Source organism: Glycine max, chromosome 2 (genome assembly GCF_000004515.6).
Source record: "Glycine max cultivar Williams 82 chromosome 2, Glycine_max_v4.0, whole genome shotgun sequence".
In the NCBI taxonomy this organism is placed as follows: domain Eukaryota; kingdom Viridiplantae; phylum Streptophyta; class Magnoliopsida; order Fabales; family Fabaceae; genus Glycine; species Glycine max.
In genome coordinates, this window is record NC_016089.4 from 48,622,112 (window position 1) to 48,641,731 (window position 19,620).

At 30.8% G+C, this 19,620-nt stretch overlaps 1 protein-coding gene and 1 pseudogene across 2 annotated transcripts; one reads left to right on the forward strand and one right to left on the reverse strand.

Annotated features, from left to right (window-relative positions):
- Nucleotides 1-81: 81 nt before the first annotated feature.
- Nucleotides 82-7,336, reverse strand: LOC100782733 (agamous-like MADS-box protein MADS1). 2 transcript variants are annotated; one of them, XM_006575604.4, is made up of 9 exons: nucleotides 7,176-7,336; nucleotides 6,664-6,905; nucleotides 3,397-3,478; nucleotides 2,092-2,153; nucleotides 1,906-2,005; nucleotides 1,681-1,722; nucleotides 1,349-1,390; nucleotides 1,086-1,258; nucleotides 82-435 (listed from the first exon to the last, which is right to left on the reverse strand). In XM_006575604.4, the coding sequence occupies exons 2-9, from the start codon at nucleotides 6,897-6,899 to the stop codon at nucleotides 432-434; spliced, it is 741 nt and encodes a 246-aa protein (XP_006575667.1). In that variant the 5' UTR covers nucleotides 6,900-6,905; nucleotides 7,176-7,336; the 3' UTR covers nucleotides 82-431. The 2 variants fall into 2 exon arrangements, with proteins under 2 accessions (XP_006575667.1, XP_006575666.1); XM_006575603.4 differs by lacking the exon at nucleotides 7,176-7,336 and having other exon boundaries at nucleotides 1,082-1,258; nucleotides 6,664-7,161.
- Nucleotides 7,337-17,233: 9,897 nt separating this feature from the next.
- LOC100794905 (50S ribosomal protein HLL, mitochondrial-like) lies at nucleotides 17,234-18,961 on the forward strand (annotated as a pseudogene).
- Nucleotides 18,962-19,620: the final 659 nt, after the last annotated feature.

Sequence of the window (19,620 nt, forward strand, 5' to 3'; positions counted from 1 at the left end):
GAATTGTGGGGAATTAATATAATGGAGAAATTAATATATGATGAATAATGCGGACTCCCAATTAATTTTGACTACTCGATATAGTGTTCATATTGAAATAAGCATTTATAATATTATAGTATGGTCAACCAAACATAAAAATACAATATGCCAGGACTGAATAGAAACTATATATATTGAAAGATACATAAACAATATCATATGATGTATTGGTACAAATTAAATATTGACTCTAGCTTTTCTCTTGTTCTCCGTTGGAATAACTCTAGCAGAGGAATTTCTAAGGGCACTCGTTCTTCACGAAACATATATAGGGCGATGTATGGGCTAGCTCCCTCAACACTTGAAAGGTAACTAGCTAGCTATTCAAATAGACGAAACCATAGAAAGGTTGTGCCATGCATAATTTAAAATCGCTTTCCAGCTTATGATCAGCTGCATCCAAAGGTGAAAAAGGAAGTGAGAAACATATCAAAATGGTTAGTTAATGTTACCATGGGAAATCATCTGTCTAAATCATGAACTTATGGATTTGTGCATAAAAAACACAGCATAAAAAAGGTTAATACGTCTCTTTCTACCAAGTCATATTACTTACTATATTTATACTTCTCTAACTTTTTCTCTTTATATTTACCTAGAGATATTGCCATATTGGTGTCCACTCATCTTTTTTATATTATAAGAAGATGATTCCCCAAGGTAGAAAGAAACAGTAATATAACTTAAAAGTATTCTAAGACAAAATTATAGTGTTTGTTTGGTTTAAGTATTTCCTGCGTTCCAATGCACATTGAACACAATTTTACGTGAGGAAACTTTGGTGTTCAACATGCTAAACGCCAATACAAACACAACCTCGAGTCATTTAAGTTGAGCGATATAATGTACATATGGTTGCATATAAAGGATTGGTACAATGCTGGAAGTAATTGATCGAGTTGTTTTTTTCATTGGTCATTGCGCCCCTCTAGCTTGTTTTAGTTTTCATGATCAATTAATTCATCCTGATCAATGAATTGTTAAAAGGGCATTCAACAACAACTTGGAACTTATAATAGTGAAAGATGAGTGTACGTACTTACACAAGTTGAAGAGCAGTCTGGTCTTGACGTGAATATTGATTATTATTGGAATCTATGAGATTAACAGGGAAGAAATTGCGGTCATATGATTGTGAATTAGGTATGGTTGACTCGCACTCAGTTCCCGGTATCATATCCTGTTGCCGTTGTTGTGCTCTCTCGTTTTCAGCTATCTACATGCATCATCCACCAACTATATATTATTAATCATCATTCATCTTATTTAACTATTTATAGAGTCTTGGAGGGAGTTAAGAGATCACCTTAGCTCTCAGAAAATTATTATGGTTTTGCAGCTCTATTTCCTGCATTTTTTTCAGCAAGTATAATGTTCATGTTTGAAGAAATATAAATATCAAGCATAAATTTGGAAGATTTTATAATTCCCTTTCGTGCCAAGTAATCAAGCCATATTTTTCAGGATTATTGATTTTTTTTGGGTTTAATATCCCGTTTCAGTTTCATATTCTTGGTGCTATAGAAAATATGCATGGTTTCAATATTGTAAACCTTTGATATATTTTCTTCAGATACTATATGCATATATATGAAGCAAGTAAAGCAAACTAATAGCATCGAATGAAATGGTAAGTACCCGCTTTTGCATGAACTCGATATCCGCAAACAAAGTTTCATGCTGAAAGAATTGGAGAGAGTAATTAGTCCGAAGGAATAGAGATACCTTTCTGCAAACAAAATACTAGGCAAACCATTTTATTCAAAATACTAACTGAAATTATCTTAATTAATTAGTTGCTAGTTTCTTACTACTTGCATATTTATATAAAATTCACAATGCCTATTTAGAAGCTTAAGGTACCTTTCTGGATCTAACTCTGCTTAAACCTTTCTCCAGTCTACTCTCAAGGTTCTTTAATTCCTTTAGACTCAGAGAGCTAAGACCTTCGCCAAGGATGTGCCTGGAATGCAAAAATTGCCACATGGGTTTTTTCATTCAATGGAGAAGTACTGTGTTGAATAATATTATTAGGAGAAAGGAACTGACCTATTTAGATTCTGAATGTCTCTGATTTGTCTTTTTAATTTGGACGCTTCCTGCTGATAGAACTGATATTGATAAATAGTGTCAAGTAGTTAGAGAAACCTTGTGGAGGAGCATTATGATATAGCAATTAATTTAGTGATAGGAGAATTAAATTAATTTAACTAGAACACAGAACAAGGATAAAACAAATTACTGATTAATTTTTAAGTGTGATGCTTTGAATTATGTGTTGAGAAACATGCATGATATAGTCTATAGAGCTCAAGTGAGGAGAGAACATGAACATGAGAGATATTAACAAAACAATGCGTAATATTGATATATCATGAGAGAAAAAAGTGTGTGTATATATATATATATATATATATATATATATATATAACTGTAGGAAAAACTAACTAATTTAACTGTTATCTTGTTGAGCTAATAGATTAGCTGATTTCTAACTATTTCAATCTGTATATTATCTAGAATGTAGTAAATAAAAAAGGTTAAATTTCGGTAAATTATCATCCTATTTAACTCGCCAAAATAAGTTGCGTTGGATTATGCAATTAAATTTCGGTAAATTATCATCCTATTTGCATAACTTGCTAATTCAACGGGTCAAAAGGCAGGTTGAATTGATCCATCCGGTTGAATTTTATTTCTTTTATGAATTATTTAGTTGGATAATATTTTAGTTGACATAATCTTGTTGACCTATTATTTATTTTGTTACGTTACTTGATATTTATTAAAGTTTATTTAGTAAGATAGTATTATAGAGATTGTGACATTAATTATATTTAACTTTTTATATATTTATGTATTTGACAAGTCAACTCATCAGTTAAATATTTTTTTATATGTATTTTTAAAATTTAATGACCAATTCAATCCAACCCATAATGTACTTAAGTTGGGCTGGATCGATTGAAATTTTCAATCCAATCTTAAAATCTGCCCAATCCATTTTTAATTTTGAGTTGAGAGAGTGTTTGATGCATTTTAACATTACAATTGTAAAAAAAATCCCTAACATGGTCTCGCGTGTGACTCATGACACGCCTCAGTACCAAACTGTCAAATATTAGTGAAGATGACCCTTGAACATTTGAACTCGTAAATGTCACATTCAAAACTAAGCATTAGATGGACTATTAGAGTATCCTGATGATAAAAGATTTTATTGGCTTTGAGAAGATTATAGCTTGGAATAATTAACCTTCACGCTGTAATTCTATTAAGAAAAATATGCCGTAATTTCAAAAACAGCATTTTCTACCATTTCTTTGATTTTTTTTTTAAGTTTACTAAATTTACCTGTGTATTAGCTTCAGAGACAGATTCTGCATTTGTGGAAGCAGCACATGCTTTCTTGTACCTTTCGATAGTCCCTCTAACACTGCAAAACAATACAACAAATAGAAACATAAGAACGTACATGCTAATTTTTCCAAAAACACATACATAGTGACGACTTAATCTGTAGTTTACAAATTTTAAAAAATAATTATGCACTCATATTCTTTGACATTGAAGTTTTAGGTCACAAAGCTCAACTTTTGATTTTTGTCCTTTTATTTTTAATTTTCATCCTCAAAAAGTTAAAATCTTATTTTTGGTCTATACTACTGTGTAACATTCGTTAACGGCAGTGGAATGTCAAGTGACCCTCCCAAGAAACAACCATAGTGTCTTGGTACAATGTCAACATGTAATATCTTAAAAAATATTTCTAGAAATTAAAATTAAAATATTTTATAGGAATCAAAATCAAAATTTGTTCATATTATAAGGACTGAAATCAATAAATTTAAATGAATGAAAAATAAAATAATTTTTTTATAAGGTTCAAATAACTTGTTAATTTTATAGGGATTAAAAACATATTTAAATTTCATAATTTTTAATTTCAATGACCATTGGAATCTATAAAATTGAAAAATTACATTACATCTATTACATAAGAGAAATGATAGGAACAAATTATCTAACACATTCTTTTCTTTGTTATCGACTAAAAATTATAAATTATAAAATTTTGTGAATCTTAATTTCATTTCATTTATAATAGTAGAATGGATACAAAAGGAAATATTATATAAAAAAACATGAATGTTAACATGAAACCCTAGTGCCCTTACATGAATCTTAATTCTTATCTAGTGAGCCTTACTCATATGCTATTAATTTCTCTTCCATATAAATAGCTCAGTGCATGGCCTCGTGCTTTAGTTTCTTTGTTTACCATACAATGTTACGCCCTCTCCCAATTTTACTAATAAGAACACAAATTTTAGTTGATTGAGTATGGTTAAACATATGAAGTTTCATTCTTTTGATCCTAAAGAATATGTTAAACTCCATCTGTCTGAGCTTCTCTAAAGTTCAAATACAAAGTAGTTATTTACTGAGTATGCAGGAAGAGGTCGATGTTTCATCAGTGGGTCGGGTTGGTGTAAGTTTAACTTTCCCTTTAACTGAAATGTCCAAATTAAAACACATATATAATGGAGAGAATAGGTAAAGAATTGACGTCAGGAATGAGAAGCTTTATTCCACAAAGATGAAAGCAATAAAAACATATGGAAAAGAGAACTAATTTGCCTTTAGCCATTCTTAGAATCTGCTATTATCATCATGTTACTTTTACCTACTTAGGGTAAAGAAATCAGAAGTGAGGATATATATATATATATATATATATATATATATATATATATATATATATATATATATAACTTCTTTCGGATTTTAAGATTTTCTTTAAATTTTTTTTTTTTTGTTAAGGGGGGAAAGATCGAAACCATTTTTTTAAAAAAATATAGGAGAAGAGGATGAGAAAATGAGCTTGATAAAATTAAAAAAGAAAAATCAATGGAGGTGGAAGACCGAAGACTCTGCATAAGATTGAAGACAATACATTTCTGCCCTTGCTCAAAAACTAAGAAATCATGTGTTTTTTAACTGTCCAGGAAAACTTCTAAAAATATTAATTTCTCGTAAAAATTGTTTCTCTACACTTCATAAGTTTATAGTTTTATGCACAAAATCAAATTCTTACATGTTTGCATTTTCATCTTACATTCGATTTTTTTAACCACGTACAGAACAACTTAAATGTATGATCTTTATTTAAAGTAAAATCAAATACTTAAACGTACGTTTTCCTTTTCATCTTACATTCATTTGTTTTTTGTTTTGCGTACCCAAAAGAAATTCAAGTTATTTATAGTAAAATCACCAAATAATAGTACCCATATGGGCTTAGAAACGCCCTAACCATATTATACTTTCCTCCATTATGAAAAGCACAAAATTTACCAAAATGGAAAACAAATTGGGACATCCATTAACCCTCGATATACTTATTAGTTTAAATTCATGATTTACTCCATGCTCAAAAACAGTTTATAATGAAAATTTAAATTAGTAAGAATTTAAAAAAAATATTGAAACATTATATACTAAAAAAGCCCTTAATTAATTATAAACAATTAATCGAGAGCCCTAATATCTAATTTGATTGCTTCTTCGTGTAACCTCATTGTACGGAGATAAAAAGAGAAACTATATTAGTACGATTTTTTGGTATAAAAATAAAAATATTAGACAATAAAAATATATATAAAAAAGAGAGTATAAGATAAGATGATTAATGTCATAAAATAAATATACAAGTTTACTTTATGTGAGTAAAAGTCTGAAAGGGTTATTTAGTTTGCAGTTTCTGCATATTATCCTGTATTCTATCTCATTAGAATTGAAGTGGGGTCTTCCTCCAACGTTATGTACATATGTAAAAACGAATTGAAGTGATTGAGGTGTGACTAAATACTAAATAGTGAAAAGTCTGAAACCCTAACTCCAATTGGATGAGGTGCTTGTGTTGTGTCACTATACATTGACAAATAAGTGGTATTAAGGAGGAGTCAAGATGGAAGGGGTCATTGAATGCATGACAGCTTTGTGCAGCAGACCAGACCCTTTTAAGATTTGATGGATGACAAGTGGAGAGAGAAATTCAAGAGAGAGGGATTGGTAAACCTTAACACCAGGAAGCTAAGATTTCTCACCTGCAAATCTTTGTAACCCTAACTAAAAGCTTTCTCTTCATCTGCTACATATGCTACTTTACATTGTTTCATTGTAACGTCGATATTTCTATCACTTACACAGATCTGCACCCTTCTAAACAAATCACTGGGAAGACGCGTGTGATAGAGCAACAATTCAGTACAAGTTTAGAGAGAATGATATATACATGGGTGAACCTAGTATGATACTTATTTACTTAAGGAATTAACCTCTTTTAACTATATAATATTCAAGAAATAATTAAGATTATCTTCTAACTATGTCTTATCATGTTGATGTTGTTATATAATACCACAAAACAAACAAAAATAATAATCATAAGAACGAAAGGTCTCTTAATTATATAACCCCATAAAACCCTTATTTCTAAATATGATTTTATATGTTTTTTTAAATACTTATGTAAAGGTTTTTAAGGTATTGAGAGAGAGAGAGAGAGAGAGGAATAGTGTGTTGAATTGAATCAGAAGTAAAAGAATTAATTTGAACCTGTTGTTGGCATACTCATAGAGGCGTCCACGGCTTGAGAAGACAACAAGAGCAACCTCAGCATCACACAGAACAGACAATTCATAAGCCTTCTTCAGCAATCCGTTACGGCGTTTGCAGAAGGTAACTTGCCTATTCGTTGTGTTCTCGATCCGTTTGATTTCTATTTTCCCTCTCCCCGTTTTCTTCTGAGAATTAGACCCTTCTGATATTATTGCTTCGTTGGGAAACTCCATCTATGGCTGCAACGACCCACCCAAAGCTAGCTAGTTAAAAATTATAATTAGCAAAAAAGTAAAACACCAAAGTTGATATTTAATTTGGTGTGTCACTTCAAAGATGGATGAAATTAATTAAGAGAACCCAAGAAGAAGCTTTGAAAAAAAATGGTCATTAAACTATAAGCTAATAAACTTGTCCTTGATATGTATGAAGATAATAATTAATCAAAGACAGAAGGGAAAGAAACAAGGGGTGTGTGTCTAGCTAGCTAGCTAGTTAGGTTGTTGTACCTGTGCAATGACAACTATTTGTAGTTCTTTGGTGTTATGCAACAAGTGAGGAGAAAATGTTGCAAAATATGGAAGTGGTATGGCCTATGAGACAGGTATTAATGGACAGAAAATAGACCCTCCAACTCTCAGTACTGAAAATAATAATTTGGTAGTAACTCCTTGTGTAATGTTTGGAGAATAAAAGAAAAAAAAAGGGGTATAGTGAGAATTGGGGTTTGGGATTTCACCTGTCAACTTCCATGCCCAATCTATTATAAACCGTTCATTTTCTTCATGTATGGAAAAAAAGTGAGGGGGGGACAACGAAAGTGTCTTTTTGAAAGTGACTTTGTTAATGTGTGGGGTTTCATTCAATTCCAATGAGAGGGACGTGAACGTAAGTTTGCACGCAAAAGCTTGAATTTTTGAAGCATAGCTGCAGGGTTGCTTCTTGGATTTTGAGTTTTGGCATTTTATCCTGATAGAATCTAGTTTTGTTCCCTCCACTTCAGCCCCGTTTCTCTTTCTCTCATGCTTGAAACCTCAGTTTTCAATAGCTCACTCTACCCGACTCTTGCATTTTTTTTTATTTTAATTTAGGACAAATTAAGTTTGGATTCATGTTGAAATATCAGGTAACACGATTTTAAATAATATTTCATTTTATGTTGAAATTAAAATCAATTTTGCATCTGGAATTGACTGAATTGATAAAACTTTAACTTAATTAAGTGTGTGGATTGGTTTCATATATATGTAGAGAGAGATGATTATATATATATATATATATATGAAATATCAGTTTTAGTTAAATAAATTTTTATGTTTTCACAATAAAGAAGTTTGAGTTTTAGAATTGATAAAAAAAAACAAGCATTCAAACATAATCACCTAACTTTAAAATCAATTTTAATCAAAATTAATTTAATTCAAAATCAATTTTATCAACACTTATTAATTCACACACTAAATAACTTTTGTATTGGATGAAATTTTTTAATTTTATTACTAACTTCTTTTTAGAATAAAAAATATGCAATATAAATTATAGCACTTCAAAATTAATTTTACTAAATCTCACTCAAACAAACATGTAGTGTTTGAGTGAGCATGAATTAATTAATTTTAATTAAAATTAATTTTTAAGTAAACTAATTTATGTCTAAAGGGTTTATTTTAAAAATAGGTTAATAATAAAATTTCATATGATTTTTTTATCAAACACAAAAATTATTTAAAATTAATTTAAATTTAAATTAATTTTAGACTAAAAAATAATTTATCAATATGAAGCCTAATATGTGAATATTACCCTATATTTACATCTTAAGTATGTGAGTTAGGTTTACTAATATTATATTTCATAGGTCTTTTTTGTTGATTTTATACATATTTCTTTTCATATAAATAATAACGTTTTTTTATCGTAATTATTAATTTTTTATTTTTATTAACAGGAATTCGAAGTCATATTTATTTCTTTCTCGTTTAGATAGCAACTTAATGTTATGTATTTCCGTTAATACATTTTTAAAAAAATTTACGATATTATGATAAGTCATGATCAAATACGAAACATACTTAGTGTAACGTCATTAAATTCCATTTCCATGGAATGTGAGTACAGTTCATTATTTAATTTAATTTTTTTTTTGTTGCAGAATTTAATTGACCAGGTTTTGTGGTGACGTCTCTGCACAGGCTTCCCGTAAGGCGTCCTAATCATAATCTTAAAATTCTTCAATATCTACCTTGTATTTTGGGTAATGGGAAAATCAGACTCGATCTGTATTTTCAGTTGCAATTCTCTTCCTTCTCGTGACTCTCCAGTACCTTGTTGATTTGAACGACTTGGTTAATCTTTAAATTACCTTCATTAAACATTCGTTTGAATTAGGTGTTACATTGTTAGGACCACAACGGTGTGACCTCACAACCTTGCGGAGTTAATTATGGTGGATTGGTGGGTACATATATAGACTCATCATCAGGAACAAAAAATATCTACGAAACCATTATATTTATTTTTGTTGTTTGAGACTGTCTACATGAATGATACGAGACTAAAGATTGTTATTTGTCAGGAATTGTAATTTATTTTTACTACAATATAAACAACTGCTAGGTTTTTTTAAGAGAAAAACAACGGTTAGGTTGACATGGTAATCAACTAATTGTATTTAAAAAAAAAAAAAAAAACAATTGTACCATCGTACTTGGCTCATGAGATCCCCACATGCTTAGATCAGGGCAATCCTTAACTATCACTCATGAACTCAGTCACGACACATAGAGGAATAGTTAGCGAATGTGACTCGAACATTGCACGACTCCCATGACACCTGATATGTATATATAGATCCAGATGAGAGACTCACACGTACATTTTACTCATCCCAATTATAAATACATAAACACTATAGAACACCACTAAATTGCTCTTTGGAGTTTATTTTGTAGATATTTCCCCTCACTTTGGAGATCGGAGATTCCTATGAGAATGAGAGGACAAGACAGCTCGGTCAAAACTCAATCGTCGAAATTCAATGGGAACATTTTGGTATCTAACCTCAACTTCAATACTGGAGATCGGAAATTCCACTAACAAGGAAATGACCATTCGATCGGACCTCATCAGAACTCAGTAGTAACATATTGTATTTGAAAGAACAATTAAATCATATATAAGCTTTTGTGGAAAAAAAGGATACTACGTACTAAAATATAAACGTTGAAGTAAATTACAGAAAATGCTAATTTCATAACACGGTTATCTTCAAATTTTAGTGGCCCGTTTAAGCCCTAGTTAAATCAAATATATGAATGCAGTTTATGTATAAGGTATGCATGTGTTATAGTTAATCGAGTTTAGATAATTAGAATCAAATATATGATTAATGGTACCTGTGTTACATAAAGAGACTAATTAACCTAAGTTCTGAACAAGTAATTAATCAAACATTGAAGTGATAGATGTTGGGCCTAAATCCAGAGCATAACCTTTACGTCAATGAACTACAAATTTTCACACTAGAAACATACATTGAACTTTTTTTCCTTCGTTTAAACTCCTTTTCTTTTAACTGTGTTTCCGCGTTTAATCAAATTTTACGTGTGTCGACCGAAAGTTAGAAATTATAACTAATAACAGACTCAAGTTGACGTAATTTTTTCATGATACCTACGTATTGCTCGGAGTTTAGATGCTATATAAACATGAGTGATGACATGGTTTTAAATTGTGCTTCCAGTTGTGTTACCATGAACTAAAAAATCTTATAGGTAATTGTAAGAAAATATGATTGATCCAGTCATGATTGCGGTTATGATGCGATTGTACAGAATCAAAATACCTTGAAATTGCGATTGCAATTGTTATTACAGACTCCAATTTAAAATCATGAGTGAGGATTTTATGATAGATCGAATCAATGTTTCACACTACACCTGGAATAAAAACCTGAGTCGTTTATTAGATCTATATCTTCATATGCATGCATGTACCTTAGCTATTCATTTTTCACTGTAAATCTTTACTCACACTTAAAATAGTCGTGCATTTGATATTTGAATGAAATTTATAGAGCTTTCGATTTGAGATAGTCCCATCTCTATTTGGGTTGGTCAATCATGGAGCATGAAAAAAACAATAGTTTAGCTAGGCCAGGCCAAATTAATATTGAGCTGAAATTTGGTTAGTTCAATCAAATCCTTGACGAGCCGTAGTCCAAATGAGTTGGTCACTAATAACTCTTTTAAAATATAAAAAATAAATAAAATTATCAAAATAAATTAACTTTTACGTAACAAGTCAATAAAATATTTTTGTAATCATTATAAATTAACTAAAATACAAAAATACAAGTTGTTAATTTTTCTCTAAGATAGAATAATGTAATCCACAATAATAGAAATAAAATAGTGTGCATGGATTAAAAGCCACCATTATGTGTTAATTACATTATATATTGAGATGTTTTAGAAGGAAAAAAAACGTTTTATGGTGATTTTTAATAGCCAATACCTTAAAAATTATTAACACAACCTTAAATCTACATTGGCAAAAGAACTAAATGAAAAAATTTTAAAACATAAAGAGTAAAATGAATTTTTTGAAAGAGGAAAGATCAAACTAAAAAAAGTAAGGACCAAAAATGATATATATTTAGTCTATTTATAATAATTGTTGTTTGATTGTGTCTTTTATACACAGTTGATCATAATATACTTAAGAGATTGGGATGCAAGCATATTTTATTTTTTTATACACACTAGAATAAATTAAGAGATGCCTTAGCATCTCATACAGATAGAGAATAACAGTGTGTAATCTATTTAAAGCCATTTACAATGCAGCAAATTTATAATAGTATGGTTCGTCAACCATGTCGATGAAATAGATAATGTTAAACACATATTCTAGTTAGAAGAAATATAATGGGTAAGACGATAATTACGCTATATATAATAATTTGTGTGTGTGTGTGTGGGGGGGGGGGGGGGGGGGATTTAATTTGTGTAAGTTGTTATTAAGTTTAAATTTTGTTAATGTTTACATAAAAAATATATGACTAAATTATTAAAAGGACCGAATGAAGCTTTGTAAGAATGTTTCATTGTGGAGAAAAAAAATTTAATTATGGTGGTTAAAAAAAATGGATATACTATTCATCCTTGTTCCCAAAACTCTATTAGGTATAGAAATGATTACATATATCTTCATTTTTTCTGGTTTGTTGAAGGAATTTATATTTCTACTTTTTGTAAGTGGTAGGGGCAGTCGGGCAGATATTACAAGTTATTAGCATACTTCAACGAGAAAATGATTTCGCAAACAAAATTTTACATGTAATCATTCATCATATATCTTTTCATATACATATATATATATATATATATATATATATATATATATATATATATATATATATTGTCACCATTTTTGATATGGACAGTTTGAAAATTATAAGCCCGATTAAAAGAAGAAACTGTTCATTAGGTTGAACTACTTTGATTAGTCTGAACCAAATGCCTTTCGTTTCAATCAGATGTTGCAAGACGACACCATCTTATCTTCATTCACTGTAACTGATGAATAAATTAGGATCCTCTTTGCAAACTGTTTCTGTTTCAGATATCAAATACCATGGAAAAGTAAAACAGACGATGGATGGAAAATGTAGCTTCAATACATCATTGAGATATGAATAATAAAAGTTATCTAACATAATTAAGCAATATAGTTTGCTCCAAGAAAACAATTAAGCATAGTAATAAGCTATCTTTCCCAAGTTTTCTTCTGTCTGCATTCTGCCATTGATTTGTGAGTATAAGATGAAAATGTATCATCAAATTTGTCTGTTGTAAAATCTACTGAAGATACGGACCAGGCAAAGGAAATCTTTCTCAATTCCTAATGCCATATGCACTTTTAACAAATGCAATTAAATCTTCTTTTTTTATCATAAAAAAATTAGATTAAGGAAAAACACATCTCATTGCCAAGTCAAAAAAGACTATTTAATTTCATCGAGAATTTACAGTAAAATTTGCACATGTTTTTTTATCAGTAGAAGGAAAATTTTATTATTATACTAAAAGGGTACCACCGTACCAGTGGTACCTTTCAAACAGAACCATACAACCATAAAGAAAACTGTCTAAGACCTGTTAAACTACAATTCCTTTTTTTCCCAAAATCAAAAAGACCTGTTAAACTACAACAGTACAAGCTTACACATCGCTTACTAATAAAAAAATATAATGATCGAACACAAATCACAGTCACAATAGTGTGAACGAAACACTCGACTAGAAATTTTGGTAATGCAGTGAGTTTCTTTTAGGTACAATGTAATATGTAATATACTAATGCATTGCTGGAACGCCTATAGCTTGCCAGTTAGTGCCATCTAATGTCATATATAGGCATATTCATAGATTTGGTTATTGTGTGAATGGTCCCTAGCCATTATTTAGATTTCATACTCTAGCTACGTATATTTATTTCTAACATTGTTGTTGAACCTTACATTCAAATTATTCCCAAGCCATCTATTCGGAGCAATTAATTTAATGCCAATATTAAGGCTACATTCTATTTCCTAGTCTCCTAGGTGACCTAACATCATAAAAGGAAATTTGAATCCTTGAAGTTTCTTCTTTAAGGACCACGTTGTTCAAACATGGAAAGAGGTTTGATAATAACCATTGATAAGTGCAATTATTCCTTCGTACCTACTCATAATCATGGTGTCTGAAATTTGGGCATACAATCATCTTCTCCTTGACAATTTCTGATCGTTCACATGCCAGCTAGTTAAAGTTGGTTGTAAACATGCATTTATATGACCATTCAACACTTACAACTAAGACAATTCATAGGTGTTTTCCCAGAGAAAACGAAAATTCCCAATACATGCTAGTAATATAAATCAGAAGGTCTATGAAAGCAGAAACGCTTGGTCATTAAATTAGTTAGAAGGTAAAACCATGCACGAAGTAAAAAATAATAATACTTGGTATCCCTGACAACCGAATTACATAATGTTAGTTAAATGTAACGTTAAAAAGAGGTAAGAAAAAAAGCGAAATAAATTATTAGCGATAAAAAGAGAGATATAAAAAAAATGAGAACAAATAACCAGGTGTTGAAGTTAGTGGGAGTCTAAAAATCAATAACAGTCGTGTTAATGCCTTACTCTCTATTCTCTAACTCTCTTTCTGGGTGTCTATTATGACTGAAGTGCAGTCTCCATGGATATTTTTCAGATCAAGTATTATCTTTTAGGGATTGATGACGACATGGAAACCAATTTTTTATACTTACATAAGAAAAAGAAAAAAGAACAGGAAAGGATTTTTTGAGGGTGGACAAAAGTGAAGAATGTAGGACAAGAAGAAGGATTTGAAACACATAAACGCCCATTTCTACACTTCAACTATGATTACTGAGAATCTTTCATGTGCTGAAAATGGTTTCCTTGCGTTGAACACTGATTCCTAGAGATGCTACTTATTTCCTTGCAAAGCCTCACAATATTTCAGTAACCATATAGATGTATACCAAAATCTTGCTTTTTGACTGGGAATGTAGGTGACTCAAATGCCTTTGTCAATTTTCTAGCCAAAAAGCTAGGTACTTCTTGTACGTTGAACAATACATTCAACAAATTGGTCACCAAATAAGAAGTCAATGGACAGAGGAATAATTTGATCATCATCATATCGGTAAATTTTACCACCCATAAATTTTTGAAAGTCAACGCTTACGGAGTAGATTCAATCTTAATGATGATTAGAGATTTAAATATAAGACAATTGAGGATATTAATTGAACATGCTAGACATGCTGCCACAATACAGTTATACATGTTGCCAGAAATGAGGTTGTTGCTTCTATTTGACTATTTGAGTACACCAAAAAAAATCTTATATTACTTAACAATCAAAACTAAAAATAGTTTAAAAATACCCTCTTCTCTTAATTAATCTTGGTGTCTTCTTAAAGACAACCATAAAAACTCACGAAAACTAAAAACAGGCAATACTTTAGATGGGATGAGCCTAGCAATACTACTATACTAGTAGGCTTGGTCGGAAGTTGGAATATAGTTATATATGTTAATGGGCAAAAGACTTCTTTTACAAATTCCATGATGCATATAATTGCAGAAGGACAATGATAATTGAGCAGGCTAGTTCTAATTAAGTGGATTACAAATAAGTTAGTACCGATCAAAAGGACTAGAACAAATATGTCCAAGTTGAAGATGTAATTAGTTGGCTGGTATACTATTCAAATATAACAACAGCAAATCCTATAGAACCACCATATCATTGAAGGTTCTGAGAGAGAATAAATTAATAGTAGGGGAAAACTTTGGAACTATCTGGAAGAATTAGAAAAATGGAAACAGGGCACAACAAAAAAATTGGGTTCTGTATCCCGAAGAGAAGAAGCACTTGTGTCTCATATGCCCTAATGGAGAAAACAGAGTTAACAAAGCAAAATAGGATAATATATATGTTAAGAATGCCTAGTAAAAGCAAGTCAGAAAAAAAAAAATTACTCCATTTTTTGTGTTTTCCAATTGCCCTACACCATCTACTTGGGTAATTCATACTCATACCAATCAATACGTAAATGTATGGACCACACCACAACAGCAATATTGTAATCATAGTTAACAGCTGTGATTTGTGAAGCACAAGTCAAAATCTTAAAACCCTAGTAGCCAAATTGATCATTGATGTGAGGGACCACGACTATAAAATACGTAAGGAGTTGAAGAGGGCAAGAAGGACAATTAATTGTTACAAAGAAATCAACACTCTGGCATGGGAATGATTTTGTAGGAAACAAAAAACGTGTACCGTGTACGTACGATGAAACAACTTGTTAACGTCATTTAAATACTTCTATGCATTTCCTTTGAATTGATTGACCACAGAATTGGTTGGGGGTATACTTGCAACATTGCAACCCTCATTTTTCGTTCTTTTTGTTGGTTGGGATCATAAAAGGAAAGGAAAATAACTTTTTTCTTTCCAATCCCTCATTTTTCTTTGTGTAGCTTATCGTCACGACCAAAGATATTTTCGTGATCTTTAAAAAAAAACATAATAGTTAATCAACCTTAATAGGATATGTTTGAGTGTCAACACGGAAAGATCCATAATAATCTATAGGGCGCATCTAGCATGGGAAAGGACTCAGATGTCTCTCACCTTGCAAAGATAAGGTGGGGCGTCTAATATAGGGGTTTTTTTAGATATGTGAGGGAATACCATGGGTATGCTACACTAGATTAAATAAAAAAGAAAAAGAAAAACAATAAGCGGCACCGTTCCTTCTCCCTCTCGATTTTCGTCACCCACCATCTCGGCCGACGCATCCCTCTTGCGCTTTTCTGATAAATTTATATACATACTGATCTAAACATGCAAATCAATTTAAATAGCATATTCAGACGGAAGTTAAATATTACGAGCGTACCTCCAGTTTTACAGATCAATCTCGAAGCGGCGTATACACGAACCCAAAAACAATTTTGTAAAATTTGTCTATCACATAGTTCAACTAATTTTGTCAACCAATTTCGTTATCAAAATGTGTGCTTGAGAATACGAACGTGAGTTTGTTACTGAATATAAAAGAAAAAAGAACTAGTTAAAAAATAAATTTCCGAAAAAATTACAACAAAAGAAAAATAAATAAAAAAATAGAACGTGAAACGTGATCATTCCATCTCTTCATCAAATCTGGCACCAGTAACAATGCTACGTCACAAATCACAATAGTCCTACACTTATCTTAACAATCCTAAGTCACAATAGTTTATTTTTTGAATTTAATCTAGTATAGTATGGACATTCACACAATAGTCCTATACTTATCTCAAAGAATAATCTTACTCATATGTACCAAATTTGTTTTCCATGATGGGAGATTTGTTGAGTTTTCCCATACTAGACGCTACCATAATCTACAAAATCAAATTGCATACAAAGAACAAATTTGTTATGACAAACAGTGGACATGGATTTTGCTCTATTTCTAATGATCTTTGGATACACAAAAAAGAATGAACTTTCATCTTTTTCATGAGTGTGGGATCAAATATTTCTTACGTCACTTTTTTTCCTTAAATGGATAACTATCGTCAGATAGAATTTTTTTTAGCACTAGTTGAATAGGCAACTAATCCTCTAGCTGCGCCTCTTGGCGGCCTCAACATCTCATCATGTCTTAGCCTTTTCATTCTATCATTTTCTATACCAAAAAAAAATTATAATTTAAATTTTGATTTTTGCTTTTTGAGACAAAATCATTAATTTAATCCTTTTAATGTTTTTTTTATAGTAATATGAACTTTTATAAAATTTTGTGACATCATAGAAGTTTGTCAAGTAATTTCAAGAAACGAAAATAAACTTCTTCTATCTTCATAATACTTATTTGATATTTAAACAATAAAATTGATGTGAAGTAAATATTGTGGGGAAAAAGTATGGGCTTGGTTTAAGTGGCCCAATAATGTTATGCTCTGAAACCAAAAATTGGAGGCCCAACAATGACCTGGTTTTGCATCGTTCCTGTTCTGTTCTTCACCGCGCCTCGGTTTCCATTCCTTCTTCTTCCTTTGTGTTTCTTTGCGTTCATTATACCATTCCCATGGCTCAATAATCGTTGCTTTGTTCGTTGGGTTCAAGAAAAACGCTCAAAATTTCAACCATGGCTGCAACCCTTACTTCAAGATGTTCTCTTCGTAAGTCCTTACTTTTTTATTCTGCTTCATCCCCAGTGTTTTCTCCTGGGTTTTCATAAAAGCCTTCAATTTTTAGCTATTGAGCAAATTTCTATTAAAATTCTGTTATTTTTTTTTCTATTAGCTTAGAGTCATTGAGCAAGTGTTATGGTAATAAGCATGCATCAGTACTGTGGTTGGATTGTTATTGTTGGATTATTATTGGTTTCTTACATTTTTTAGATCTGCTAACAGTTTTGATAAAATATTTTATTTTTTTTAATTATAGTTCATGCAGTCACACTGTATATAAAGAATTTTTATCTTGTCATCCGATGATAAAATGTCGCTTAGTTTTACTTTGTTGTTTGCTTTTTTAATAGTCAATCTGAAGTTTTGAAATTTAACATATTAAGCTTTGTGTAACTCGGTAGGCCAAAGTATGCATTGCATTCATTATGTGATGGATAAATCTCCTTACATTTTTATTGCCATGATATATATATTTTTCCATATTGATGAGCTGATTTTTTCATGGAGCAGTAATTAGCTTTGCTTTGGTTTCATGTGTTGAAAATCAAACTAGTGGGCCGTTCTTTGCTTGGTGGATTAAGGAATAATAACTTGTCTGGTTCATTAACATCGCATGAGATAAAATCCAGCAATTTCTTATCCCAGGTCAGTTTATCAATTATGGCAATATCATAGCTGTGAACTTGTGATCACGGGTGATATTTTCAAGAATAAAACTTAGATAAGGTTTGTTTGGTATTGTTGGCTGTTGATGTTGTTATTCAATTAGAATTAGAGTTTCATTTTTGGTAATCTACAAAATAAAGTTTGCATTAAAGGACTAAAATGGATTATCAGGGTAAAACTCTAATTCTAATGGGAGAACAGCGCAAACAACATCTAAAGAACTGAATCTAAGTTTTTCTTATTTGCAATGGCATGTTATTTATTTGCTAAACTTGGTCATTTCAAGTTGTGGACAAGCTTGTAATTCAAAAGTGCTAGACATGGAAATTGGAATGATTGTTAGATCCATGCATGACTGATGAAAGAAATTGTGTGGCTTTAGCAGCAACATCACGTTCATACAGATGAGGACGGTTCTGAAGGTGGTTGATAACTCGGGGGAGAAAAAAGTAACGTGCATTCAAGCATTGAAAGGGAAGAAGGTGACACAATAATAGCATCAGTGAAGGAGGCACATGCAAAGGGGGAGGGTGTGATGGAAGTGAGGTCAAGTTTGATGACAAGCAAGGCCAACCCATTGGGACTAGAGTTTTTGGGCCAGTGCCTCATGAACTCAGGCAGAACAACCATGTCAAGATTCTTACTTTGGCCGGCCATATTGCTTAATTCAGCTTGCATTTTCTTAATTTGGAATTTGTGTGTGTGTAAAATGTACTAATTTGGTTTTAATCAAGCTCTATTAGGGAAAAGAGGAAAACGAGAGTGTACAATTGATGCCCTCAATTTAGGGAAAAGAGAAAAACACATGTATTGGAACTAATTTTTACCATTAAAAATAACAAGTAGCAGGCAAAAGGGATGCATTATTTTTTATTGCTTCTTGTGTGGAGGAATTATTATGTTCATGATTGCACTTGAGAAAAAAAAAATCATATGTATAGGTAATCATATTTTGCTTTTAGTGCTATTAAATCATCTTGCCTGGTTTTTTACGAAGTTAATTTTGTAAAATTATAGTCAATCCGATGATCAAATGATCGGTGCTTAATCTTCTTTTTTTTTTTTTAAAAAAAAAAAAAAAAAGGAACCGTGTGAAGCTATCTCTATAAATAGATATTTTCGTAAATGACGTTCCAGTTACAAACTTTTTTTTTTCCTTGTAAAATAAATGCATATTACGCAATTGAAAACGCCACGAGTGGACAAAAATTACAAATAGCGTATTAAGTACATCATTCAAACATGACATTTCAATATTCTTTAACTTTTTTCCCATTTTGCTTATCGATATAGAAAATGTGTCTGCATATATATATATAGTATTTATTTATATTTTAAAAAATGTATTATAGTTCAAATGAATTTTTTTAGTAAGTATTAGTTAATTTTTGAATTATGCAATTTTTTATAAACTTGATGTGTAATAAGATCAATTTAACAAATATCATTTTTTTGGACGGCAAAAAAAAATATCATAATGAAATTAACATTCTAAAAGGTATTGAATGCAATAA